Source organism: Suncus etruscus, chromosome 14, assembly GCF_024139225.1.
Source record: "Suncus etruscus isolate mSunEtr1 chromosome 14, mSunEtr1.pri.cur, whole genome shotgun sequence".
Classification (NCBI taxonomy): domain Eukaryota; kingdom Metazoa; phylum Chordata; class Mammalia; order Eulipotyphla; family Soricidae; genus Suncus; species Suncus etruscus.
In genome coordinates, this window is record NC_064861.1 from 49,729,048 (window position 1) to 49,756,448 (window position 27,401).

A 27,401-nucleotide genomic window follows, 5' to 3' on the forward strand; every position below is an offset into this window, starting at 1 on the left:
CCAAATCTAGGTATTTATGAGGCTTGTAGGAGTTAGTTCCCAGTCTCAGGCAGCTCAGTGAATTGTCAATTGTCTTTCCTGAGTAGTGAGGGACTTTCTTCAGGGGCAGACTCTGGCTCTCTCTATCCTTCTAGACATCTAGGATCTAGGAAGGAAGGAAGGAAGGAAGGAAGGAAGGAAGGAGGGAGGGAAGGAAGGAAGGAAGGAAGGAAGGAAGGAAGGAAGGAAGGAAGGAAGGAAGGAAGGAAGGAAGGAAGGAAGGAAGGAAGGAAGGAAGGAAGGACAAAAGAGATGGAAGTTCTATTTCTTTCAATCTCTTCTGTCCAGCTCTGTCCCATTCTAAAAAGCCTGCCTGACATCTGTCAGTGCCAACAATCTGTTTCTGGTCATCTCTGACCCAAGTCCCCCGGAGTGCAGGGAATCCTGGCCCCGGGCACCCCTCCAAGAGCCGGGACTGCCCTCCAACCTCAGCGCGCCCAGCGTCTGGAGGGGTCGTGCCAGATGTTTCGCCGCGGGGGAGCTCAGGCGGTTCGGGGAGAGGAGGGTCCGGAGGTCACGCGCTGGAGCAGCTGCGGCGGGGAAAAGAGGCGGAGGAAAGCCCAGACAGAACCCAGAAACTGGGAGGAGGGCGAGTGGGGAGAGGGACGGGGCGGGGAGGGGCGGCCCGAAGGCGCCCCCTCCCCCCTGCACTGCCAGCGTCCTCCCAGCCCAGCCGGCCACATCTGGGGGGCGCCCGCCCTGGTTTCCGCCGCCAGTAGACTTCCTCCGGCGGTGGCTGGAGGCTGCGCATCTGGGGCTCGGAGCATACAAAGGGGGCGGCCAGCCGGGGCGCGGGCAGACGGCTGCGGGCAGGGCGCGGGGCCGGACCATGAGCCGCTGAGTCCAGTGAAGCCCAGCGAGGGAGTGGAACAGCAGGCGACAGCCCGGCGGGGACCAGCGGCCCCCGAGCAGCCACCGAGCCAGCGATCCGGAGAGACGCGGGGTCCCGGGCGCGCAATGACGGAGGCGCGGGTGACTCGGGGCGCGCTCGCCGGCCCCCTGCAAGCGCTCTGCATCCTCGGTTGCTTGCTGAGCAGCGCCCCCGCTGCCCCCTCACCCATCATCAAGTTCCCCGGGGATATCGCCCCCAAAACGGACAAAGAGTTAGCCGTGGTGAGTGAGTGTGTGAGTGAGTGAGTCCGCTGGCCTCTGCGAGCCAAGTTCAGAAGTTGGCTCAGGATGGGGGGAAATCTCCAGGCACCTTTCCAAAGCCGACTCCCCTCCACCCCTTTCACCTCCCATCCCCCATTTCTGCATTGGGCACCCGGCACCCTGCAAGGGATTTTTTTCTGAAGCCCAGGGGAGGCTTCACTACTCTGCGTAAAGGTCTCCCCAGCGACGGAGAGCGCAGCGCACGAGTGGAGAGGCACTTGGCTAAATCGCTTGACAACTTTTGGGGCCGAGCGGGAGGCGTTGGAGGAGGGAGTCCGGCAAGGGAGGAGGAGGGCCCTTTTGTAAATAAAGGAGACTTTGTCTGCTAGTTAGGGGGGGTACGGCCATGGGCGGGCCCAGCTGTGGATACATATCTAGGGGTAAGCTAGCCTGGCCTCTGAGTAGATTCTTAAGCGGGGAGGAGGGTGCTCTTTTGCAAATGGTGGTCCTTTATAAGCCTCCTTGAGGGTATTTGGGGGGGGGTGTCTGTTGGCACACAGTTTGGTTACCCTTCTACCTCATTGAGGGACGGATCTCAGGACAAGGGGTGACTTGACAAAAGTCTGGAACCTTTGGCACACGTCGGGAGCGCTCCCGGTACCTTCTGGCTAATACTTGGGGCGCACTTTTCTTGTCCTGCTCCAGGGACCAGCTAGCTGGTCTGGAGGGTCAAAGGCTGCCCCTCGGAAAGTTTCTTGGAACTTCTGCCAAGTGCTCGGGGAGCTCCGGAGAGAAGGGGCCAGATCAGCGCTTGGGGTGGGGGCAGGGGCGAAGCGCTCCCTCCTGGCGCCGCTTCCGTAGAGGCTTCAAGCAAATTTTGCAAGCTCCTTTGCCTGTCCCAGTGAAGCCTTGGCTACAGCATTGTCTAGGCCCCTTTCAGGAGGCAACTGGGAGGGGACCACCTAGCAATAAGGATCAGACTTGGTTTGGGGGTGAGGAACTCACTGATCCCCTTCTTCAGGTTGCACCCCTGGGTGCAATGAGGTTTTGGTGACTGCTCTGGCCTGGGCTGCCTAGCTGTAGAGCATGACCTTACTGGTCTCCTGGGGAGGGGTTCTTAAGGGCCATGTCCTGCATGGAAGCCCTGGTTTTGCTCCACTTTGAATGGCCTGGGAACCCAGGTCCCAGGAGGGTGGGGGGGGGGTTAGCACTATTCGATCTCCTGCTGATTAGGTGCACCATGAGCTGCTCAGGGTATAGAGCACTGCATGCTTTTCCACTTGTGCCAGTAATACCAGCATCTCTTTCTCCCCCTAAAAGTTAGGGCCCCTCAGCCTCCTTCCCCTCTCTCCATTTGGATGCTTTTCCTTCTTCTCCTGACCCTCCCTCCCCCACTCAACCTTCCCTCCTTCACCTTCCCTAGCATTCTCCATCCCTTCTCTCTTTATATTCCTGCATTACTCTCAACCTTTCTCTCCCCCTCCTCCACCCTTTTAACCTCCTGCACGCTCCCTACCCCCACCTTTCCTATCCTACCCCCAGGCTTTCTTCCATCCTATCCCATTTTCTACTCTCCTCCCCATTTCTACTCTCTTTACCTGGCTCCATTCTCCCTTCCCACTTCATTTCTTTCTCTCCCCCCACCCCTCTGCCCAACCTTATTCCATAATCCTCTTCCTACTTCTTCCCCCCCCATCCCTTTTTTTTTTTTTTTCCCCATCCCTTTTTGTCCCCACCATCCTTCTACCCCACCTCTCCTTCTACCATCCTCCCCTTTCTTCTCTCCCCACTATCCCTTATTCCCTTCACCTATTCTCTTCACTCTTTACTTCACCTGGACTACTTCCTGTGTCACTGGGTCAACCTGGCTTGATGGCTTAACACTCAGACACTGGTCAGATGACGCTTCTTGGGCCCAACAGTGCTTGGGGTCTCCAGGATTATACCTGTTAGAGCTTGAGGCAACAGTGGTGCTGGGCCAGGACTCAGACCTTGAACCTATAAGTCAGGCACTGCAGCCTTTGAGCCAATTCCCCAGTCTGGTCCCTTTCAGAGGCCTCAGGCTCCTTTCCTGTCCACAGCAGCCCTTGGCACATATTTCATTCTGAATTAACTTGTGTTCAGCCTCCCTGCACTGGAGTTGAGCCCTAGAGACTAGAAACATGTCTTGGCCCACAGCAAGTGCCAGAGAGCGTTTGTTGAATGATGAAGAGCCATTATCACTGACCCTCTGCCCTGGCTTATTTGCTCCTGAAAGAAAGGACTATTTTCTTTTTGGAAGTGGCAAGCCTAGTGTTCAAAATCAGATTGCCAAAGCCCTTGAGCCTCCTTAGAAGGAAAGAGATGGTGGCTGCAGTGACCCCTGGCATTGCAAAGCCCAAACAGCATGGCATCTTCAGGCCCCTCATGTGGAGCTGCCCAGCCCCGAGGGCCAAGTAGAATTGGGGCCCTGAGCACTATTTGGACCCCCCCCTCAAATAAATAGGTTCAGTTCAACTTTGAATGTTGAAGGTCTGGTTTCAACTCCAAGAACCTCATGGATCCTTAAGCACCACCAAGAACCTCAAACATGAAGCCAGGACTAGCCTTTGAGCACACCAGTGGTGTCCCCCAGACAAGAAAGTATTATTAAAATGAAAAACAGGGAAATAACCCCTTTGTCACCAGCAGGGAGGTGGACTCAAAGACTCAACTCTGCCTTTGATGAGCTGTGTGATCTTAGGCATATTTCTTAACCTTGCTGGCTTGAGCTCTTTCCTCTGTACTGTGGGTGTATGATAGACACCAGGAGGCTGCTGGCTTCTGCACCGGCTTGCTGCCTCCTGCTTTCCACAGCTAAGAAATCTGGTGGTTGGTGGATGAGAGTTGGTTTGAGACTCAGGACTCCACCATTACAGGATTACAGGCTGGGCTGGGGTCAGCTTCGGTTGGTCCTGTGCTAGACTGACAGGACTGCTTGCCTTGTGTGCTCCTTTCTTCCAGAAATACCTGAACACCTACTATGGCTGCCCCAAGAACCGCTGCAACCTGTTTGTACTAAAGGACACACTGAAAAAGATGCAAAAGTTCTTTGGGCTCCCTGAGACAGGCGACCTTGACCAGAACACCATAGAGACCATGAGGAAGCCACGCTGTGGCAATCCTGACGTGGCCAACTACAACTTCTTCCCAAGAAAACCCAAGTGGGACAAGAACCAGATCACATACAGGTGCCGGGGTGACCGAGTCTCAGGGTGCTTTGACCTTACCATATCTTCAATATGGGCATGCAGGAGGCAGCTATTAGGGTTTGTGGCTTGTAGATGGGGGGCTGCTCTCAGCATTGTTCATTGCCTGGCTCTGTGCTCAGGTTCACTTCTGGAGGGTTTGGGAGACCGACTGGTGTAATGGATCAGATGCACAGCAAACACCTACACTTGAGCTACCTCTCTAGCCCCCAGGACACGGCATCTTTTTATTGTTTTCTTTGGGGGCCACACCCAAGAGTGCTCAGGACTTAAGTCCTGGCTCTGCTCTCAGGGATCATTCCTGTGGGCTTGGCAGACCATATAGTATGCCAGGATTGAAACCAGGTCCACCACTTGCAAGGCAAGCACCCTGTGCACTGCACTAGGTCTCCTTCCTCAAGACTCAGCATCTTCAGGAGCTCGTAGGCAACATTCTGAGAAACTAGAGTCAAGCAGATCTAAACTTGAACCTCACTTCTCCTTGCATTGGTACAGAGGTTGGGGTGTTCACAGGGAAAAACTTCTTTACCAATGTTCTCAACATTGGCTTTTGTGTCTGCCAAGTGGAGAATGCCTTCCTCTTGGGGCTGGCTGGACGTGAAGCTCACAGCATTTATGAAGGGCTCTTGGCAGAGAGTAAGAGGGAAACAAATATCTGTCATGATGCTGGGATGGAGGTGGGGAGCAATGGTAATTCCTTGCATTTGAAATCATACTGCAGGCTCTTTCCACATTATCTCGAAGAGTGGTTGGATTAGAATTCTGTTCCGTGTGGCTCGTGCTGAATTTCTGGAGTAAGAATTCTGCTCAGTGGTCCTTCCTGCACCATGGATATCAACATTCCCACAGCTATGAGTTAGGATGAGGATCCTGGGGCCAAGTCAGAGCTGGCCAGTATAGATCTTCAAGTCAAGATGCTCCACTGAGCTTAAACACTCAGACCTGTGTTTGTCTATGCATGCTCACTCCCTCAGCGCCTGCTTCTGGGCCCAGGTGCACCCACCTTCCTTTGCACACACAGACTTACACCCCTGCTCCTCTCTTCCTCTAGGATCATTGGCTACACTCCCGATCTCGACCCAGAGACAGTGGACGATGCTTTCGCACGCGCCTTTCAAGTGTGGAGTAACGTGACCCCACTTCGCTTCTCTAGAATCCACGATGGAGAGGCTGATATCATGATCAATTTCGGCCGATGGGGTAGGCTGAAGAGGGACTGGAACAGGGCAAGGGTGTCATGTGTCATATGTATGTCAAGAGACAGATAATCCCTGTCACTGAAGAAAGCTCAGATGATGTGTCAATACCTAAAGGAGAAAAAGCTGAAACATTCCAGAACAGCCCCTACACACCCAGGCCTGTGGCCCTTTAACTTTGTTTCAGTGAAGTGAACCTTGCCGTTGTTTTTGTTCATTCCAGCACCTCTGAATTGAGGCCTGTGACTGGAGTGGAACAGCCAGAAGAACATTCCCCAGGTCATAGATAGCTTTAGTGGGTGAAGCTGGTAGCGGTGGTATAGACAAGAGAGTAAGAACCCAGGATCAAGTAGGGTGGGGTATGAACACTGATCATTGGTAAGCTGAAGGTATGGGCTATAGACACTGTTATAAGGACATGTGACAGGGCATGGGAAATGGGGAGACTTGTGGGGAAAAGTAGATGAGAGGTCATGTTGGAGTGATATGAAGAGGCAGAGTGGACAAAGGGAGATGGGAACACAACAATAGGGGTGAGGAATGAGGACAGTGGCAGTGTTGGCATGCGGGTTGGGAGAGTCACTGGCAGTGGTGTAGTCACTGCAACCTGTAGTACTGATGTTGGGTGCTGTGTAAACTTAAGGGAGAGGGTAACAAGCTCTCTGCTGTGTCTGCTCTGCCCCAGTCTTGGATGACCTGTGGGCTGAGGTGGAATGGTGACAGGAGGCTGAGAGTTGTATGTGTTTCAGAGCATGGCGACGGGTACCCCTTCGATGGCAAGGACGGGCTCCTGGCTCATGCCTTCGCCCCTGGCTCTGGTGTTGGTGGTGACTCCCACTTTGATGATGATGAACTGTGGACCCTGGGGGAAGGACAAGGTGAGAAAGTGACTGCCATCCCCCAGCCTGCTCTGAGAGATCCTGGGAGAGAAGGCAGAGAGGAGGATGGCCCACAGCAGGGACATCAGAGTGGGCTGGTGCCTTCACCAACTGCTCTGTCTCATTACAGTGGTACGGGTGAAGTATGGGAACGCCGATGGGGAATACTGCAAGTTTCCCTTCCTATTCAACGGCAAAGAGTACAACAGCTGCACTGACACAGGCCGAAGCGACGGCTTCTTGTGGTGCTCCACCACTTACAACTTTGACAAGGATGGCAAGTACGGCTTCTGCCCCCATGAAGGTGAGTGCCTTGTGCCCCACTCAGCCTGCCTGCCCCCTCTCAGTGCCCTCCACACTGTAATCCATTCCTCAGGCCCCTGTGCCTTGTAGGCCCTTACCACTGTATGCCCTGACCTGTTCATTCCTGCAGTAGTGGTCCTCAAACTTTTTTGGGGGGGCACATCCGGCAGGGCTCAGAGGTTCCTCCTGGCTCTCTGCTCAGAAATAGCTCCTGGCAGGCCCGGGGGACGATATGGCATGCCGGGATTCAAACCACCATCCTTCTGCATGCAAGGCAAATGCCATACCTCCATGCTATCTCTCCGGCCCCCCTCAAACTTTTTAAACAGGGGCCAGTTTACAGCCTTTCAGACCATTGGAGGACCAGACTATAGTGAAAACAAAAACTATGAACAAGTTCCTATGCACACTGCAAATATCTTATTTTGAAGTGAAGAAACAAAATGGGAACAAATACAATATGAGGCCCGGGGGCCCTAGTTTGAGGACCACTGCTGCAGATGGTTAGATCTGACCATGCACTGCTCACCTTTAACCCGATGCTTTGTCTGGCTCTGGGTCTGAGGTCATATTGTCTCTTCTAATATAAGTGAGACTGAGCTTAGAACCACTTTCTACCTGGGCCTGGGCCTTCAGGCCATGGGGCATGGAGGAGGCTGAGAGCTGGATCCGAAGGGGGCTAGACAGGGAGACTCAGACAGTGAGGCATGCTGGGGGATGTGTGCAAGGACTTTCAGCACTTACTCTTGTCCTGAGGCTGATGGGTGGTAGTGGGGGGTAGTGTTTGTGTAAGTAGGTTGTGTGTATCAGTGTGTATGTATATGTGACTCAGTGATGTGGGTGTGAGTTGTGTATATAAGAATGAGTGTATATATTGGTATAAATGAATGTTTGTAAGTGTGTGAGTGTGAATGTATCTATCTGTGAATGTGAATTTGTGTGATTGTGTGAGTATTGGACATGTGTAATCTATCTATTTCTTTGTCTTGGCCAAAGTCCTAGGCTTGACTCAGTACTTGTATTTAAGAAAAAGCTTAAAAAGGGAGTAAAGGCTGGGGCCGGAGCAATAGTGCAGCTGTAGGGCGTTTGCCTTGCACACAGCAGACCCAAGGACGGACCTGGGTTTGTTTCCCAGGCATCCCATATGGTCTCCTGAGCCAGGAGCGATTTCTGGGTGCCTAGCCAGGAATAACACCTGAGTGTCACTGAGTGTGTCCCAAAAACCAAAGAAATGGGGGGTGAGTAAAGGTATAGTATATATATATGTCTATATATGTCTCTCTCTCTCTCTCTCTCTCTCTCTCTCTCTCTATATATATATATATATATATATATACACACACGTGTGTGTGTGTGTGTGTGTGTGTGTGTGTGTGTGTGTGTGTGTCTGTGTGTATGAGGAACCACACCAGGCAGTGCTCAGGGCATAATTTTGACTCTGTGCTCAAGGATCACTCTTGATGGGTCTCAAGGAACTCTCAGGAGAGTGCCAGGGTGTTTAGGCAAACACCCTCTGCATTCTACTACCTCTCACAGCCTTGGTATATTCAATCTTTTTAAGAAGTACATTGTCAGGGCCAGAGAACTAGGACAGGAGGTAGGTGCTGACATTGTGTGCAGCTGAACATGGTTCAATCTGCAGTACAGCAGGAGTTTGCTTTAGAGCAAGAGTCAGAAACCCTGAAGACTCCAAGTGTGGGTCACCCCTAAAATAATATGCCAGAAAGCATAAAATGGGGTGTGTATAACTTCATATTTATATATGCCATCAAATTTGATGATTCAGAAAATCCAGATCTGGGAAAGTGTGAGAAGCTCCAAAGATTTCTTTTTGTTGTTGTTGTTGTTTTTGTTTGTTTGTTTTTTGGGCCACACCCGGCAGTGCTCAGGGGTTACTCCTGGCTGTCTGCTCAGAAATAGCTTCTGGCAGGCACGGGGAACTATATGGGATGCCGGGATTCAAACCAACCACCTTAGGTCCTGGATCATCTGCTTGCAAAGCAAACACCACTGTGCTATCTCTCCGGCCCCCAAAGATTTCTTAAAAACTTTTATTCATCGGGCTGGAGCGATGGCACAGTGGTAGGGAGTTTGCCTTGCACAAGGCAGACCGAGGACAGGCCGCAGTTCTACCCCCTGGTGTCCCATATGGTCCCCCAAGCCAGGAACGATTTCTGAGCACATAGCCAGGAGTAAGCCCTGAGTGTCACCGGGTGTGGGCCAAAATAAAAAACAAAAAACAAAAACAAACTTTTATTCCCTTCCCATAAAGATGTCTTCATTTCTTGGTGCATCTGTTTTGGGGGCTGTGTGGGATCAGGTTCATGATTCTCTGACCCCTCTGTAAGGAACATGCTGCACCAGGCCCCTTGATTGATGGGGGAGCACAGAGCTGGTGGGACTGTTCCTGCTCACACCTTCACCAGCAAAGCTGAGTTGTAAAGGTTCAATTGCTGATGAACTTTTGTTTTGTTTTGTTTAACAAAGTTAAATTATTATATTGATTTACTTTTCTGTGTTGGGCCACACTTATGGTACTCAGAGGCTCCTCCTGGCTCATTATTTGGAGAATCATGTGCTAGAATTGAATCTGGGGCTTCTCCATGCAAATCTCATTCTCCTTGCAAAGTTCCCATTCTTTGACCTCTCCCCCATTCAAGAATTAGCATTTTGTTTTGTTTTGTGTGTGGGGGGTCACACCTGGTGGTGCTTATGGGTTACTCCTAGCTTTGCATTCAGAAATTATTCCTGGCAGACTTAGGGGATCATATGGGATGCTGTGGATTGAACCCAGATGTGCTGGCTGTGTGCAAGGCAAACACCCTACACCATGTGCTGTTGCTTTGGCCACCAGAATTAGCATTTTTAGAATTTTTAGAATTAGCATTTTATAAGGGCAAGTGAGGGTATGGGGGAAGGAATAGCACAAGAAACTTAAACCGGATGGACTAGTATTATTCACCCCCAAAATTACATCTTACTCAGAAAACAAACAAAAACAAAACAAAATTACAAGACAAAAGAAAAAGCAGTTCCATTGAATTAGATGTTTTGTCCAAAACCACCATGGAAATTAAGAAAAAAAACAAATATTCCTAACCATTCCCTAACCTTCGAGACTCCCAACAAATAAACAAACTTGGGCCCATGTCAACGTGTTTAGGTGAAAATTGTCAGTATCCTGCATTCACTTGAGGATTTAGGAGATTCCTATTCTTAGTCCTGCGTTGTGCTTAGAATACAGGACTTTGGTATCAGACACTTGAGGTTGTGGGTGCCCCTGCCTTGGAAAGCCCACCCCTATATGGTTTTCAGCCAGCGTAAAAATGCATATGTGTAAGGTTGCATCCTCCTGAGTTCTGTGACTGTGTGTCTCCTGATGCTGAATCAGTGTCTGTGTTTCCATTCTGGGAGGTGGGGGACAGGATATGTGAAGAGCAAGCTCTTCCTGGGTCTGAGAAATGGCTCTGGTGGGTGCCTAGAGGCAGAGACTGGCCTCCACATATTAGCATCTTCTCTCTGCCCCCTCCCATGTGTCTTTTGATGGGGCAAGAGTACAGTGGGAAGAAGAATCCCCAAGCATTGGTGGGGGCTGGGGGCCTGGCCTCCATTCTGGTCATGGCAGGGTTAATGGGGGCTGGTGAGGTCACCTCTGGCACAGCTGTACACAGATGGTCCTTGTTATACATTTGTGGTTTTGCTAGTTGGCAATTCCAGACCCACACCATTTTGTAGCTTTGTGGATGGCTGACAGCTTGGGGGAGCAGAGGAAAAATCTGGGACATATGAGCGAGGACACTGACTCCCCTTACCCCTTCCAACTCTCCTGTCACGGGTCCTTGTCTCCAGGAGATCAGAGTAGGAGCCTTTAGAAGGTTCCAGAATATAGCAGCATCTCCTCTTTCCCTCCTCCTCTCTGTGGAATTAGCACAGCTGGGGTTGGAAGGAGGGATACGTTTTGTTCTCTCTGTTGGAGCATGCATGCATGGGCTCATGTGTCTGTTGTGTCTGTGTGACAAAGTGACTTTAATGACTACTTATTGTCAAGTACAGCCCTCACTTCCTTCACCCTTGTGTGTGCCCATGAGCCATTCTGGAGCTTTCTCAGACTTCAGTTCCCCTACCTGTCCATGGGGAGACTCTAGCCCTCGAGTTGCCCATAGGTATATTTAGCAAGATGTGGTCACCGACCAGCAGAGCTGACTGAGGCAGGGTCTGAAGTCCAAACTGCTCTGTGTCTGATGTTCTCCCTGGACTTCTGGGAGCTGGTCCCTAAGGCCCCAGATTTCTAGGGCAGGGTGGTGTTGCCCCTGAGAGCTCAGAGCAGGAAGAGTATTTTAGCCACCAGAATAGTTGCACTTTGGTATTTGAGTCACTCCTCTCATCCGGTAGCTGGCCAGCCCACTCTGAACCAATTCCTCAGGCAGTTCTCACGTTTGCACCTCCCTCTTGCCCACCCCAGCCCTGTTCACCATGGGTGGCAATGCCGATGGGCAGCCCTGCAAGTTCCCGTTCCTCTTCGAGGGCACCTCCTACAATAGCTGCACCACCGAGGGCCGCTCTGACGGCTACCGCTGGTGTGGCACCACCGAGGACTATGACCGCGACAAGAAGTATGGCTTCTGCCCTGAGACTGGTGAGTGTGCTGGCCTCTCCCCAGCTTTGAACTGGCCCTTCTAACCTCTCCTCCTTTCCCCAGAACCAGACTGCCATGCTAGTCCTGATGGTGGTGGCTTTGGTACCCAGATCAAAGCAGATGCTGGGCATCAAGAACCAGCCTACCTGAATCAAGCCAGGATGCCTTCTGCATGGCCCACCTGCATCCTCTCAGCCTGTAACAAGACTTTCTTGCCCCATCTGTCTGACCTCCAAATGTTTTTCTTGCTTTTTTCTTATACCATGTTTGGTGGTGTTTGTGTCTACTCCAGCTTTGTTCCTGGGGATCGGTCCTGGTGGTAAACTTGGGTGTTTGTGGGTGTTGGGGATCAAACCTGCACCTTTGCTTACAGAGAATCAGCACCACCCCCTTTGAGCCCTCTCCGGCCCTCCCTTCCCTGCCATTCTTTTCCCTTGTCTGCTTCCCTATTGGTCTTTTTTTCAGTAATGGTTTGCTTTCCTCCCTCTTTCTTTAGTTCCTTTCTTTCCTTTCTCCTTCCTTTTTTTTTCTTTTTTGGGCTACACCCTGAGATGCTCAGTGGTTACTCCTGGCTATGCACTCAGAAATTGCTCCAGTCTTTGGGGACCATATGGGACACCAGGGGATTGAACCAATGTCTGTGCTAGATCAGTCAGGTGCAAGGCAAACGCCCTACCACTGTGCTGTCATTCCTTTCTCCTTTCTTTTTAAAATTTGGGGTCACTCCTGGTATTGTGCCCATATGCAAAGTATGAGCTCCAACCTCAAATTATTTTCCTAGTTCTTCCTTTCCCTTCTCTTCTTCCTTCCCACTTTCTCTCCTTCATTTCTTCCTTCCTTCCCTCTTTCTTCTCTCCTTTGTTCTTTCCCTCTTTCATTCTCTCCTTTATCCTCTTTCAATCCTTCCCTCTTTCATTCCCTCCCTCCTTTCTTCCCTTCTCTTCCTTTCTTCTTTCCTACCTTCTTTCCTCCCTTTCTCCTGACTTCCTTCTCTCCTTCCTTCCTATCCATATTCTTCTTCCTTTCCTTCCTTCCTTGCGGCCTTTCTAACTAACGGTGCTTACTGTGTCCCTGCTTCTGTCACGGATGTTGGTGGATCCCCAATACCTCTATGCCAGTTCTCTGTCTAGTCCTTATGGTTGCTCACTGGACCCTTTGATCTGCCTCTGTAGCCTCATTGACAGGGAAGCTACAAAGAATGCAGTCTGGGTGCCTGGGTTTGAATCCCAGCCCCAGCACTTACTAATAGTCTTTGATCTGGCTTGCCAAGTCCCAAGATTCCCCTCCATAAAATGGGGCAACATTCAGTCCTTCTTAACCGGGGCTGCCCTTAGGCTAAGTTGTGTCTATCGCCTGTGATTAGTGCCTGGATCTGAGTATCCTATGAATGTCTATCTCAGGTGTACTTAGCCCTCTGCCCACACCCTAACATGTGTCCTTCACCCCACAGCCATGTCCACCGTAGGAGGGAACTCAGAAGGTGCTCCCTGCGTCTTTCCCTTCACCTTCCTGGGCAATAAGCATGAGACATGCACCAGCGCTGGCCGTAGTGATGGAAAGCTGTGGTGCTCCACCACGTCCAGCTACGACGAGGACCGCAAGTGGGGTTTCTGCCCTGACCAAGGTACCATTGGGCCTGGGGCAGAGACCTGGAATTCACACTCTCCTTCTGAGTTCACATGTCTGAGTTGGTACCAGCAATGTATTGGTATACATCCAGAGACTCTGCCCACCAACCTAGGCTCCTCCCACCATAAGAAGCCACACCCACCAAACATAGGCCCCACCGACTACAAGAAGCCCGACCCACCAATCTAGGCCACACCCACCTCTGGGGAAGCACTAACTCCATCTCTGGTGGAGCTGGTTCCTGCTTTCACCCTGTCCTTTTGACAGAGACAAAGCCTCCAAGAAACTTACCTCTCACTCCCCATTTCCCAGGGATAAAACAGAGAACCAGCCCATGGGAGGAGACACATCCTGTTTCCAATGTCCCAGTGCTAGAGCAAGTGACCCTGTCCCTGAACATGAGTCCTTAAAAGGTTTCTCCCTGCAGCAAGAGCTGCTGTCCAGACACTGGGTGGGCAGGAGAGAGGAAAAACAAAGTCACCTCCTTCTTCAGCTGTACTCCTGTGCAGCCAGGAGAGTCCCCAGAATTGTAGCTGGGCCCCTTCCCAGCAGTGAACAGGCCCCAATGTCAGCTGACATAGCTGCTGTGGCCTTAGAGTGGCCACAGGATAGGCTGGACAGTGATCTGTGGCTGATGCAGCAAGCTGGTACTCAGGGCTTGTGCCCACTCTAGTCTGCTAGGTCATGGGGAGAGGCCAGTTTAGTGGTCAGAATTTACTTCTTGCTTCTTTGCACCTTCTTCATTGACTGGGGCTGGCTGAAAGTGCTGTTTTCTCGCCTGGTCCTGATTTTTCTTGACCTCTACCTGGAGGTAGGACCATTCATCTTAAGTGGCCAAAGGTTCCATAGCCAGTGGCACCTGGACTATAGGTTTTCTAGTAGTTTCCATGGCCTGTCCTCATGGAGTGCCACAGACCAGATAAGTCACAGAAACCTTCACCCTCACCTCAGGACTCTCCATCTATAAAGTCAAAGTGTGTGTGTGTGTGTGTGTGTGTGTGTGTGTGTGTGTGTGTGGGTGTGCTCCGAAGGGGCGCCTGATCTGCCATCACTGTGCGTGTGGCCTGTGTCCCCCTCTCTGGGTGGCTTATCTTTTCATGTCTCATGAGTCACTTGCAGATTCCCTCTATGCCAGTATGACCTCATTTGAGCTGACATCTGCATCACAGCTGTAAGGATCCTGCATCCAAATATGGTCCCATCTCCAGATAGGTTGGGCTTTGAGTTGATATTTAGGAGGACAGTTCAGCTGCACAGTGTGTGCTGGAGGCTTGTCACAGTACCTCCCTGCAGCTATAGTGGTTTTTATGGCTTTCCTTGAGCAGAAATGATGGCACCTGTTGGCCACCCTGTCCCAAGTCACTGCTACTTACTGCAGAGCAGGTTTTGAATTCTATAGTCTTTGTAGAGAAGCACAGAAATACAGAAAGCCCCATCTTTAGATTTTTGATTTGTTTGTGGGACACACCAGCGTTCCTCAAAGCATACTCCTGGCTCTGTGATCGGGGATCACTTCTAGAGGGGACCATATAGAGTACCAGGGATTCAACCTAGCTACATCTCTACAAGCATCCTAACTACTATACAGTTTCTTTGGTCTCAGAAAGCCTCGTTTTTAGTAAGTGAGGAGATTAGAATCAGGGCATTTCAAAAGCTGCTCGTCATCCAACACAGCACATAGTTGGAGAAGGGGTAAAGTACTCAGCCATAACCCCCTGAAAGCAGTGGGCATGATCTGTTGATCTTAGACATATTAATGAAAAAAACTCAGTGTGTTGCACTTCTGAATTTTGTGTGTGTGTCTGTGTGGTTGTTGGGACATTCTCTATCTGGAGTGTGTGTGTGTGTGTGTGTGTACATTCTCCATCATGGTGCCAGCGCCATCACCTCTCTCTTCTCTCTACCTTCTTTCCCTCACTGTGGCTTTAGGGTACAGCCTCTTCCTGGTGGCAGCTCATGAGTTTGGCCATGCAATGGGTCTGGAGCACTCCCAGGATCCTGGAGCCCTGATGGCTCCCATTTACACCTTTACCAAGAATTTTCGCCTGTCCCAGGATGACATCAAGGGCATTCAGGAGCTCTATGGTGAGTCTGTATTTGGGATGGCGGGGAGGGGGTAGCTTTGGCAAGAATCATATTCTAACCCGTACCATCATTGTAGGAGACAAGGGCATGAGTGTTGAGTTGCTTCTCAGGAGGACTTCCCAGGACAGCCCCTTTCTCTCCTAAATTACCCTAGTATTTATACCCCTCTCAGTTCCTAAGGCCACACTTGAAGACGGGTGCAGCAGAAATCACTTCTTTCTATGTCCTAGGCCAGCAACTAGAGGCCTGAGATAATCAGGCATTCTGGCCTTAGATTACTAGGGTTGGTTCATGCTGCATTTAGAAAACAGGAGAACCCCATTAACAACATGTACAGTGACCTCAAAGTTGCAGAGGTCAACGGGGTCCAGAGTGAACTTTAGCAAGTAGAGAGACCTCATGGTTATTTTGTCTATGGTTTGCATTGAAGAGTATCTGAGGTGGATGGGACATATACTTTTCTCTCTGATTCAGTTTCCCAATAGCTAAATTTTGCCTGTTTGCCATGAGGGATGGAAGGATGAATCATTGTAATCTCTGCCCATGTTTTGGGCCCCTCAAGTGGCCCTCCTATCTCTCTTTCCCTCCTTCCCTCTTCTTTCAACCCACCCCAACACTGCTGTGAGCTGAAACTTGGGTTTGAGACCTTGTGAAAGTCTTATAGCCTCTTAGGGACTCCGTTTTCTGATATGTAATAAGGGGGTGCTCCTGAAGCACTGGACACTGAGGACAGATGGAGACAGTGACAGTGAAGGGCCCCGATAAAGTGCCACCAAGGAGCCAGGGTGTCTGCTCCCCTTTGCTCTCCTCACTGGACCATACTTCCTCCCACCCATCTGCTCATAAAGGCCTAGAGATCTATTTCTCCAAACCCTGGGCTTGTGGGGTGGCAGTTCTTGTGGGGTGCATGCTGATGGGGAGCTGCTAAAGCTGGAGTAAGTCTGAACCCAGTGTCCTTCCCAGGTGCCTCTCCTGACACTGACATTGACACGGGTACTGGCCCCACGCCCACTCTGGGCCCTGTGACTCCTGAGATCTGCACTCAGGACATCATCTTCGACGGCATCTCGCAGATCCGTGGGGAGATCTTCTTCTTCAAGGACCGGTGGGTGTGCGAGCAGTGCTTGTTTTTGCCCCCCTCCCCCCCAACATGATTCTGGCTGGCGCTCTTTCAGTCCCCATGGATGGGCCTTGCCTGGGATCCTTGAAGATTCTTCTATGTTGTATGGTTTGTGCCACATATCTGAGCCCTGCAGGGCTCCATGGTTCTCCACAAAACAGATGCTTCTGCTTCAACACAGTATGTGAGTTACTGCATTGCTGTCTCTCTCTCTCTGTCTCTGTCTCTGTTCCCTCTCTCTCTTTCTCCCCTTTCTCCCCTTTTTCTCTTCTTCCTCCTCTCCTCTCTCTGTCTCTGTTCTCTCTCTCTCTGTCTCTCTCTCTGCCTTTGTCTCTCTCTGTCTTTCTCTGTCTCTCTCTGTCTCTCTCTGTCTCTCTCTGTCTCTCTCTCTCTCTCTCTCTCTCTCTCTCTCTGTCTTCTATCTCTCTCACTGATTGTGAGCTGCCCATGCCTGATGATGGAAAAGCACAAATACCTGATTTCTTTTTAGCCACACTCAGCAGTGTTCAGAGGCTACCCCTGACTGCGGGGTGTGCTCAGGGAAGCATATGGTGCCCCAAATTGAATCTGGGTGGCCTTCAATCAACACAATACATCTAAAACCTCTTCTTGTATCATGTCTGAGATGGTTTGATGGAAGCAAATTCGGTGGCTAAACCTAACTTTTTCTCTAGGGATTTGTGATACAGAAGTGCTTGATAACTCCTTGGGAGAAGGAAAGTGGAGTAGGGGGTAATTTTCCATTGTATGAGGCAAAGAGGGTGGCTTATATGGTAATGGGTGGAAACTAGACTTTTGGTGGGGATCTTAATGTAGTAGTAGCAAGTATCAAATTAAAATGCCACATGCATGGGGTCGGAGTAGTGGCATAGTGGTAGGGTGTTTGCCTTGCACACGGTTGACCTACGGTTCAATCCCCCAGCATCCCATATAGTCCCCCAAGCCAGGAGCGATTTCTGAGTACATAGCCAGGAGTAAACCCCTGAGCATCACAAGGTGTGGCCCCAACCCCTCCCCCCCCAATGCCACAAGCCAGAAACTTAGATAATGTTAAAAACCAATGTTATCCTAATAACATTTATTCTAAAATATAAATGAAGGCTTAAAAGACAGAGGCTTACAACCCCAGACCTCATTTTACTCCAGTTTTCTTGGGTTTTGGGTCACACCTGATAGTGCCCAGCAGCTATTCAGACCAAGTTATTCAAGACTCAACTTCCGGAGGTACTGAGGGACCAGGTGATGCCAAGAATCATAACGAGGGCCTCCTACATGCAAAGTTTTCAAGAAAGATCTTTGCACTATATCTATACATCCTCTGATCTCTTTTATTAAAAATTTTTAATTTGAAGATCTAAAAGTACATATAAAACTGAAGTATTGTTTTTAAGTATTAAAAAAACACTACTGTTTTAGGCATTTGGTATGGATGATTTTGAGGGGCTCAGAGGAGATAGAATGCAGCATGGACAGAGTTGGTTAGAGAAGGCTTCCTGGAGGACGGAACAGGAGGCAGAACCCAAAGATGGCCTTTCATCCCTGACATTCTATACAGGTGTCTCTGCCCATTGTCCAGCCCTCTTTCATCTAACTCTTCTCCCAGGGTTTCATTGCCAGCTGCTTCCAAGTGACTCTGATTGCCATTGTAAAGACTAAACATGTGTTTTTCATGCCTCACTTTCCTCCCTCAGGTTCATTTGGAGGACCGTGACACCACGTGACAAGCCCTCAGGGCCACTGCTTGTTGCCACATTCTGGCCTGAGCTCCCAGAGAAGATCGATGCTGTGTACGAGGCTCCGCAGGAGGAGAAGGCTGTGTTCTTTGCAGGTGTGTGGGAAGGAACACGGCACTGAGGCTTCAGACTCTCTCACCCCATCTCACCCCCACAGTCTCAGTCCCTGTGTCTCTGTGGTGGTCCTACTCATCTTGGTTAATTATGGGACTCATCCTGGGAGGCAGGCTCAGAACCCAACATCAAATGGCATAGAACCAACAAGTAACCATTTTCTTCTGAAACCTTTCAATGTGATCCCTGTCTTGGGAGGAAAATGCTAATGGTCCAGGGTCTCTAACATCTTGCTAATATGAGTGCATTTGGCAGGCAACAGTTTTAGTTAGAATTGTTTTAGCATCAGTTGGTTTCATTTTCTGTTTTTAAAAAGGTCATTTTTAAAGATCCAAGAATGAATTCCTTGAAAGCAAACTTTAAAAATAATTGGGGATCATACCTGACTGTGCTCAGGGATTACTCCTGGTTTTATGCTCAGGAACCATTCTTGGTAGATTATAGGGGTGGGAAGATCATATGGGGTGTTTGGGATGGAACCTAGGTAAAGTAAGGCAAGTTCCCTAACCATTGTACTTTATATCTGTATTATCTTTGGGCCCTGAAAGCAATTAAGTGAACCTTAATACGCTGTACTCTTTGGGGTACAGCCCTTCAAGGTGGGGCTCTATGGTTATCATTTGGCAAACTACTCACTTAGAGTCTATTTGAGCATTATCATCCACCTGGGATGGCCTGGGAGCCATGAATGAACTAGTTCAGGTGATACAGGAGCCAAGTGTTAGGAGGAAGTACAGCTAATGATGATCATAACCAACTGGCTCTCTGTGCTCCTCAGGAGGGACTCAGGGGTTACTTTCGAGGGAGCTATAAGTCTGGCCAACATGTGGGTGCAGGAAGTTTACCAGTTGTTCCCCTTCTGTCCCGGTTCAGTAACCTGCTGGCTTGAAGGCTTCTGTGTGCCAGGTAGAAGCTACTGATTCCTGACAGGCAGGTGTCTCATGAGCCTGGCAAACAGATTGCAAGCAGGCCTGGCTCAGGCTCCTCTCACCTGGTCAGCCTGATATCTTCTAGATCCTATTGTCAAAACCATGCCTGGCAGCTGTGATTCAGGTCTCTGGACACAGCCTGAACTTGTCCCTATTGAGAAGGATCCTAGGAGGAAACAGGCTCAGGGGTTCACATTTACACATTACTTTCTTGGCATCCTCCCCAGGGGACCAGTACTGGGTCTATTCAGCCAGCACCCTGGACCGAGGTTACCCCAAGCCTCTGACGAACCTGGGGCTGCCTGCTGATGTCCAGAAAGTGGATGCTGCCTTTAACTGGAGCAAGAACAAGAAGACTTATATCTTTGCTGGAGACAAGTTCTGGAGGTAAGGGAGAGCATGATGGGGAGCTGAGATACTGGAGCTGTTTACTTCCGGGTTCAGAGGTTGCAGGTCATGAGCTCTAACTGGCTTAGATTGTATTCCCTGAGAAATGGAGAAAACAATATATTGAGCATGTGGACCCTTTTTTCCCCTCTCAGGGGACTTGTGATTAGGCCCATGTCACTGTGATCTGGGGATTTCTATGAGGGGTCTCACTGAGACTGAGGAATGAAAATAAAGGTGCTGTTGTGACAATGACGCCCCATGACAAATGCTATTTTCAAGGCTGTTGTGGTAGATTGATAATACTCAGAATCATGTAGCCATTTCAGATGAGAAAGTGAGCTACGAGAGGTGAAGACTCTAGCTTCACATCACCCCATTGGGGAGTGCATACAGGGTGGGGTTTACAATACCAGAGAACATGCTGATCCTCACTCTTTTGCTCTGTACCCCAGATAGTGATGTGTGTGGACATAGGAATGAGAAATGGAAACATGCCTACATCCGAGGAGATCACAGCATCTTGGGGAGGTTTCCCTATTCTTGCTCAGGACTACAGAGGGAGGCCAACTTGGAGGCAGTGGCTCTGCCCCAGGGCAGGACTGGAGGCTGGGAGGGGACATAAAAAGGAGGGTGCATGGTCCAGCTGTGGGATCTAATTCCTTTCCTTTTCCAGAGGTGGAGCCAGGCAGCTAAAGTGGTAGCCTCATCAGATAAAGGCTTTTGTGACCCACAGCCAGGATTCCATCTGGGAGGGGCTGTCCTCAGACCCTTTAGTGTTGTGGATTTTGGAGTCTCTTCAGCCCTCCTTCCTGGTGTACCTCAGCCTCTTCTGTGACTGACTCAGCCCAGGCTCTTGTTGGACAGGCCTGGAACATTCTTGCTTCCCTCCCAGGGCCCTCTGCCCCCTCCCCCTTTCCTCCTCTTGCCACCCCACCCCCCTACTGCCCCACATTCAGAAGCTGTTTATATCCCAGGCTGCCCCTGTCTGGTGGAATTCCAGACCTATTGCTAAGATTCTTAGCCACTTAAGCTGATTGATATCTCAAGGCTTGAGAAACAAAACAGGGAGTCAGCACAGGGAGTGGGCTGGTCATCCCAGGTGCTCCCACACAATCAGCCTGGCTCCCAGCAAGGCTGCCCGGCTCCAAGTGTCTGGATTTTAAATGACCATGAATGGCGTGAGGCACAGGCTACAGAGCTGGCAGACAGCAGGCAGTCTTCAAGCTTAGGGAATTTGAGTCTGGGTGTTTGGGATCTAGGAGTCAGTTTCGAACTCACGTGTCAGCTTGTACAGATATGGGGGACAGCAGTGTCTGAGTGTACAAGGGGTGCAGACACGTTCATACATTCACACAGAGACATTCAGTGTCCTACACACTGACAGACACACACACACACACAGAGACACTTGTAGTTACAGACAAGCACAGAAACACACATTCACACAGACATTCACAGTTACACACACACACGCACACATTCACACAGTCATGATCACACAGACACTCACAGCCAGACAACCATGCTTATACGTACACAGAAGCATTCACTGTTACACATAATCACAGACACACATTCACACAGACATTCAGTCATGCGCTCACAGATATACTCACACAGATATTCACAGTTACATATTCAGATACACATTCTCAGACACGTGTACATATTCACACACAAATAGGCACACTCAAACTGGTACACACAAAGACACATTCACTTACACAGAAACACAGACATACATACAGACACACACCGACACATATAGACACACTCCAACACACAGACACACATGGGCAACATGCATAGATGTAAACACACTAACACAGGCATGTTCTTTCACAGGAACACATTGATGCACACCAATATACACAGACATGTGCAAACTCATAGAGACATACACAAACACATTTAAACAGGGCCACATTCAGACATACAGAGACACACACATGAAGTGATACACTGAGATATAGTATCACACACACACACACAACTCATTCAGGCCCTGGCAGTGCCTTACTGGGCTATGGGCAGAATCAATTACTTGCCTTCCAAACCCAGACTACAAAGCTCTGCCACAGGCCCAGCCCAAAAAGCTCTCTGGTGAAGCTCAGTGGTACTTATCAAAAGCAGCCACCAGTGAAGGTCTGGGGTAGGCCTGGCCCCAAAAGAGACAGCTTCTACCAGGAGAGGTTGTAAAGACTTTCAGGGGTCTCAAACTCAATTTACCTGCGGGCAGCAGGAGGCAAAGTCAGGGTGATCCTTCAGTGCAAAGTCAGTAGTAAGCCTTGAACATTGGGGGGTGTGACCCAAACAACTAAAACAAGACAAAACAAAAAAAGATTCCTCTAGGGCAGGGCCACAAAATGTTGCACGGAGGGCCGTTTGCGGCCCGCGGGCCACGAGTTTGAGACCCCTGCTTCAAGTAAAGTCTGGAGACTCCAGGGTCCTTCTTGCTGAAGTTGGAAAGAGAACCCTAGAGACATAGAGGATGAGCAGCTGCCTCCAGCCTGGGCCTCTCCCAGTCCAGGCCAGGGCATGGTTGACTTGTGCTTCTGGAAGCTTCCACATAGCCCATCCATCTCTATTCAGCATCCTCTGTGCCAGGCATTTAGCAAGATGCTGAGAGACAGCAGTTGGGCCAGAGAGAGAGCACAGGGGTTAAGGTGCTTTACACATGGCCAATCCGAGTTTTAATCAACAGAACCACATATAGTTCCCTGAACCCCACCACTTATGACTCTGAGCACCTTGAGGTATGGCTCAAAAACCCAAAAGGAGGGGCCGGAGAAATAGCATGGAGGTAAAGTGTTTGCCTTGCATGAAGAAGGACGGTGGTTCGAATCCCAGCATCCATATGGTCCCCGGAGCCTGCCAGGAGTGATTTCTAAGTGTAGAACCAGGAGTAACCTCTGAGCGGCGATGGGTGTGACCCCCCCAAAAAACCCAAAAACAAAATAAAACAAAAGGAAAAAGATTTGAGGCTACAGCTGGAGATGCTCAGGGGACCAAATGTGGTACCAAGGTATGGAACCAGGGTTAGCTGGTGTATCACTGTACTCTGTCTGCACTATTTTGTTTTGGGGCCTCCAGTTTGTAGCAGGAGAATTACGGAAATAGAACCCAGAGGGTATAATAGGATTGAATGAGAACACGTTTATGAGAAGTCAGCAAAATACAGTGCTTGAATAGCCACAGAAAGTGCTTTTGTTTGTTTGTTTTGGCTGTACCCAATAGTGTCAGGGGTTACTCCTGGCTCTGCGCTCAGGAATCACTCCTAGTGGGTTTGAAAGACCACACAGAATGTCAGGGGTTGAACCCTGGTCAGTGTTGTTCAAGACAAATCCCTAACCCATTGTGCTCTCTCTCTCTCAGTCTCCCAGAAATTGCTTTCATGGAATTCTCTTGAGGTGACATATTGGAATTGTCCAAGTCACATAATGTGACAGTCAGAGGTGACACTGGGAGCGTCTGAGATTATTCATGTGGGGCAACATAAAGTCACACATATTGGGCAGTCCAGTGCCACTGGACTCTGATCCATGTCTACATGCTCTCCATCTACCGCCATCTGTCTTCCTGAGGGGCTTCAGGCTCTTGCCTCCTAGAACCAAACCCTGTTCCCAGCCAAGGATGGGGCACACAATCCTCAGGGGGTCCCCACTAGCTCACTACAGCTGCTTTTATGCAGGTACAATGAGGTGAAGAAGAAGATGGATCCCGGTTTTCCCAAGCTCATTGGAGATGCCTGGAACGCCATCCCTGACAACCTGGATGCTGTGGTGGATCTGCAGGGCAGTGGTGAGCGCACTGGCATCTCCTCTTTCTAGGACTCTCTGCTCCCATGCTGCCAACTCCTCTCTCTTTCCCTCTCTCTCCCTCTCTCCCCCCCCCCCCTCCTGTCCCTAACATCATGCAGGAAGCTTGGGGCACTTGGGAGAACAAACTGGCCCCTTCAGAACAGTGCTGGAAAGGCATCCAGCCCTCTGACCTGTGCTCACTCAGCAAGCTCCAGGCAGAAAGACCCAGAAACACCCCTCACAGCTGCAGGGCTTGAAGCCAGAGAAGGAGAGGGCTGGCCTGCCTGGAATCATGAACTTGGGCTCTCTGCCCTGGATTCATTCTGGGATTGCATCTAGGCGCTTTTACTGTCTGCAGGCGATCTTGACTGCCTCCTGCACACAAAAGGATGACCCTATTGGGACAGGGCAAACTTGGTCATGCCTTGTTCTGATGTGACCAAGCTCTGCTCAGCATGCAAGCAATCCTGGTAGAATAAAAACACCACCTAGTGAAGCTAGAATGTGCAGTTTGAAACTCTTTTTCCTAAGGAGGCAGCCTGAGCTCTTCCAGCCCTGGAAATGACTCCAGTTTGGCTTTCTAGAGGAAAATTTCCAAGGAAATTCTCTCAAGATGTTTTTGAGCATTTACCATGACAAATGGCTTTATGAGAAAAAGCAGAGTGTGCTTGAGTGCTAGGTTAATTGTGGTCTCCTGTTGGACAACCTACTACATGCTTGTGTCTCTAGAGAATTGAATGAGACCAGAGACATCAAAAGTCACACAGTCCTTGAACCCATTTGGTCCTAGATGGGACCATGGATGGATTGGGGGAAGGCCATTCAAATAGCAAATTGGGGTGAGGTCTGTGAAAAGGAGATCACATGGCCCATTAACAAGAGACAGTGGTTTTTCTGTTTTCTTCTGATTATCGTTTCTGATTATTGTTATATAGTGCATTTCTGATTATTGTTGTCCTACCAGCTGGCATTACTTCTGCTACTTTTGTTTTTAAGTGGTGAGGAAGGGTGGTTTGGGCTACAACCAGTGGTGCTCAATACTGATCGCAGCTCAATACTTAGAGGTTGCTTCTGGTGGTGCTGGAGATCAAATCTGGGTCTCCTGTGCATACTAGCTCTTTGAAAAAAAAATCTATATATTTTTGTAATTGTTTATTTAATTAAAGAACTGTGATTTACAAAGTTAATGGTAGGCATATAGTTGCTAGGCATATAGTATTTCAACACCAATCCCACCACCATTATCAACTTCAGTGCTTCCATACTCCATCATCCTTACCTCCCAAACCAACTCCCCCCTACCTTGGCCCTACCTGCCAGGATGGCAGGCACATTAAAGTTCTTTGGTTTCAGCTTAGATCTCATGTTGAAAGTCACTGTTCAGGACCAGAGCAGTGAGTAGTATAGCTGGTCGGGTATTGGCCTTGCACGTGTCCGGCCTGGATTAGATTTCTAGCATCCATATGGTCCCTGAGTCTGCCAGGAGTAATTCCTGAGTGCAGAGCCAGGAGTAACCTCTGAGCATCACTAGGTGTGATCTAAAATAAAAAATTAAATAAATAAACAAAACTGAGCTTTTGATGGAACAAAAAAATTACTGTTCCAGCCCTGGCAGTCAAAGCCAGAAATCTGTATTTTTATGTGAAATTTTCAGATTTTTACTCCGGTGGCAATTTCAAGCCAAAACAATTCATATAAACCCATTTGTGACTGTATAGATCTAGAAGTCTTTTTGGTGATCATTGGTTTGTGGCAAGTAACTGTTTCTGGTGCTTACCAAAGCCCTAATGGGTGTGTAGACTCAGGGTTTGGTATCTTTATTCCCATCTTAAAGGGGAGGAAACAAATGTAGAGCTTACTTTCCCAACCATTTCCAACTCTCCTGCCTCTGAGAGGGTTCTTCTTGGTTTAAAATCTTTCTTCCTTCCTTCCTTCCTTCCTTCCTTCCTTCCTTCCTTCCTTCCTTCCTTCCTTCCTTCCTTCCTTCCTTCCTTCCTTTCTTCTTTCCTTCCTTCCTTCCTTCTTTCCTTCTTTCTTTCTTTCTTTCTTTCTTTCTTTCTTTCTTTCTTTCTTTCTTTCTTTCTTTCTTTCTTTCTTTCTTTCTTTCTTTCTTTCACCTTTCTTCTTTCTTCTCTTTCTTTATCCTTTCTTTATCTTTTTTCTTCCTCCTCTTCTTCCTCTTCCTCCTCCTCCTCCTTTCTTTGCAGGGAAATATGCCATGCTTCCAGAGTCTTCCATGTCCTGTCATATTTGAGGATGGCACAGTTATAGCCTCTTTCCTTTTTTCTGCCAGGTCACAGTTACTTCTTCAAAGGTGCATTTTACCTGAAGCTGGAGAACCAAAGTCTGAAGAGCGTGAAGTTTGGAAGCATCAAATCTGACTGGCTGGGCTGCTGAGCAGACTCAGCTCCTGGCCCTGCTGCCTCATTGCCTTCTGCGCACTGGCCCTGAATATCAGAAGGACCCAGATGGGCTGGGTAGCCCTCAGCTCTGTAGTTAGCCAGCAGTGTCATCTCAGCCTGGTAATTTAACATTCCAGAGTGGCTCTGCTCTATGTCCAAGGAAAGGTGCTCTCAAATGCCCTGACCCCTCCCTGACCCCACACAACCCTCTAGAGTTCCCCAAAGGATTAATATTCTCAATGCAGCCTGCTTAGGGCTGCCTGGTGCTGCCACCTTCCAACCTCCACAACCTCTGTGGCTCACAGCACCCTCAGAGCTGACAGAGATCATTTCCAGGGGGCACTGGTGGTCTGACTGGCACTGTAGGAGAGGACTGAGGCCTCTCCTCCATTTGTGGTTTGCTTCCTAGGCACTTTGCCCTTTTCTTTGGATTTTTTTTCTTTAAATTTTCACTTTGAAATGAAATTCCCTGACAGAAGACTAAGGTTGCACAAAATCACTGCAGCCCTTAGTCCAGGTCATCCCGGGCCCCATGTTCCCTCTCTCCAGTTCATTCTTGTCCCTCTGCTTCCTCCACTGGCTGGAGGGAAGCCAAGTATGGCTCCCATGTGCCCTTCTCACCTCCCCTTCAACCGCTCCCCGTGGGAAGTGCCATAACTTTGAATAAAGACACACAGGCCTGAGCTGCAAGGTTCATCCCAGAGCATAGCCCAGCATCAGGCCACAGCCCCCTGGGGCATAAGGACACACCTAAAGTCCAAACCTTGGCTTCTTGCTGGGCACAGGTGGCCTCTGCTGGAAAGATTAAAGCTGCCAAAGGAAATAGGAGGCCATGGGGTAGGTGGATGACTTGGAGCTCCGGCACCCTGGGTGGCCCTGGGACCACAGAGATTTTCTTACTTTTATTGCTGTGTTTGGTTTCAGGGTCCCTTTCTCTTTGGGGCTCAATTTCTTCATTGACCAGAATACCAACACTAATGCTCCTATCAGTATCAAGGAGCAGTGACAGTAATAAAGAGTGCTTTCAACAGGCCAAGCAGTTTATATGCATCATTTAATCTAAACAGTATCCCATATTTACCTACCTGACTGCCCCTTTTTAAAAAAGAATTTCACTCAATGTCCTCTACACAGAAATCTACTTTAAGAAAATGAAGAGAAAGCACCCACCAAAGTAGCCTACACTACTCCAGCTCTCCTGGATCCTTCCAGCACCTGTTTGGCAAGGGCCTTATCACCCACTCTGGGAACCTGCTTTAAACTTTTGTTTTGGCCACACCCAATATTACACAGGGATTACTCCTGACTCTGCACTCAGAAATCACTCCTAGCAGACTCGAGACAGTATGGAATGCTAGGGATCGAATCCAGGTTGGCGCATGCAAGGCAAATGCCTTACCTGCTGTGCTATCGCTTCATCCCTACTTTAAACTTTTGGGCAGTACGACAAAGGGGACAGGAGCTGTTAGCCACATGAGTGGATGAGAGAGCTGAGAACAGGAGGAAAGGGATTTGTCCAGAAACCAAAGCTTCTCAGTAGCAATCCTACTCGGCATTGCAATCTCCAGCAGAAACCCCCCCCCCCCCTCACCCCACTCTCAAAATTACTCAGTAAACACAGCTAGGGGAGAAATGCCTGTTTGCTTTCCAAACACAGCTTGCAGTGGTGTGTGAACTCTTCACCCCTCCTTCCCAGCATTGTCCACAGCTAATTCTTTCCTATATAGAAGTTCTGAGGCTGTTGCAACAGAAATGCAAGCCCTGCCATTATTTCAGAGGTTTACTCTGGTTTTGATGATATGCTTGCTCAGGAGTTTTATAGTGGTGC

At 49.5% G+C, this 27,401-nt stretch overlaps 1 protein-coding gene across 1 annotated transcript; it reads left to right on the forward strand.

Moving 5' to 3' along the window:
- Positions 1 to 683: 683 nt before the first annotated feature.
- Positions 684 to 26,609, forward strand: MMP2 (matrix metallopeptidase 2). The gene is made up of 13 exons (XM_049786069.1): positions 684 to 1,152; positions 4,114 to 4,340; positions 5,410 to 5,558; positions 6,304 to 6,432; positions 6,563 to 6,736; positions 11,198 to 11,371; positions 12,822 to 12,995; positions 14,930 to 15,085; positions 16,049 to 16,190; positions 17,897 to 18,033; positions 19,209 to 19,368; positions 23,063 to 23,172; positions 25,465 to 26,609. Exons 1-13 carry the CDS (start codon positions 997 to 999, stop codon positions 25,566 to 25,568), a joined length of 1,992 nt encoding a protein of 663 aa, XP_049642026.1. The 5' UTR covers positions 684 to 996; the 3' UTR covers positions 25,569 to 26,609.
- The last annotated feature ends 792 nt before the right edge of the window (positions 26,610 to 27,401 follow it).

Coding starts and splice junctions, on each gene's coding strand:
- MMP2 (XM_049786069.1), top strand. CDS start 997: ATGACGGAGGCGCGGGTGACTCGGGGCGCGCTCGCCGGCCCCCTGCAA. Junction 1,153..4,113: donor CGGACAAAGAGTTAGCCGTG/GTGAGTGAGTGT, acceptor CCTTTCTTCCAG/AAATACCTGAACACCTACTA. Junction 12,996..14,929: donor GGGTTTCTGCCCTGACCAAG/GTACCATTGGGC, acceptor CTGTGGCTTTAG/GGTACAGCCTCTTCCTGGTG.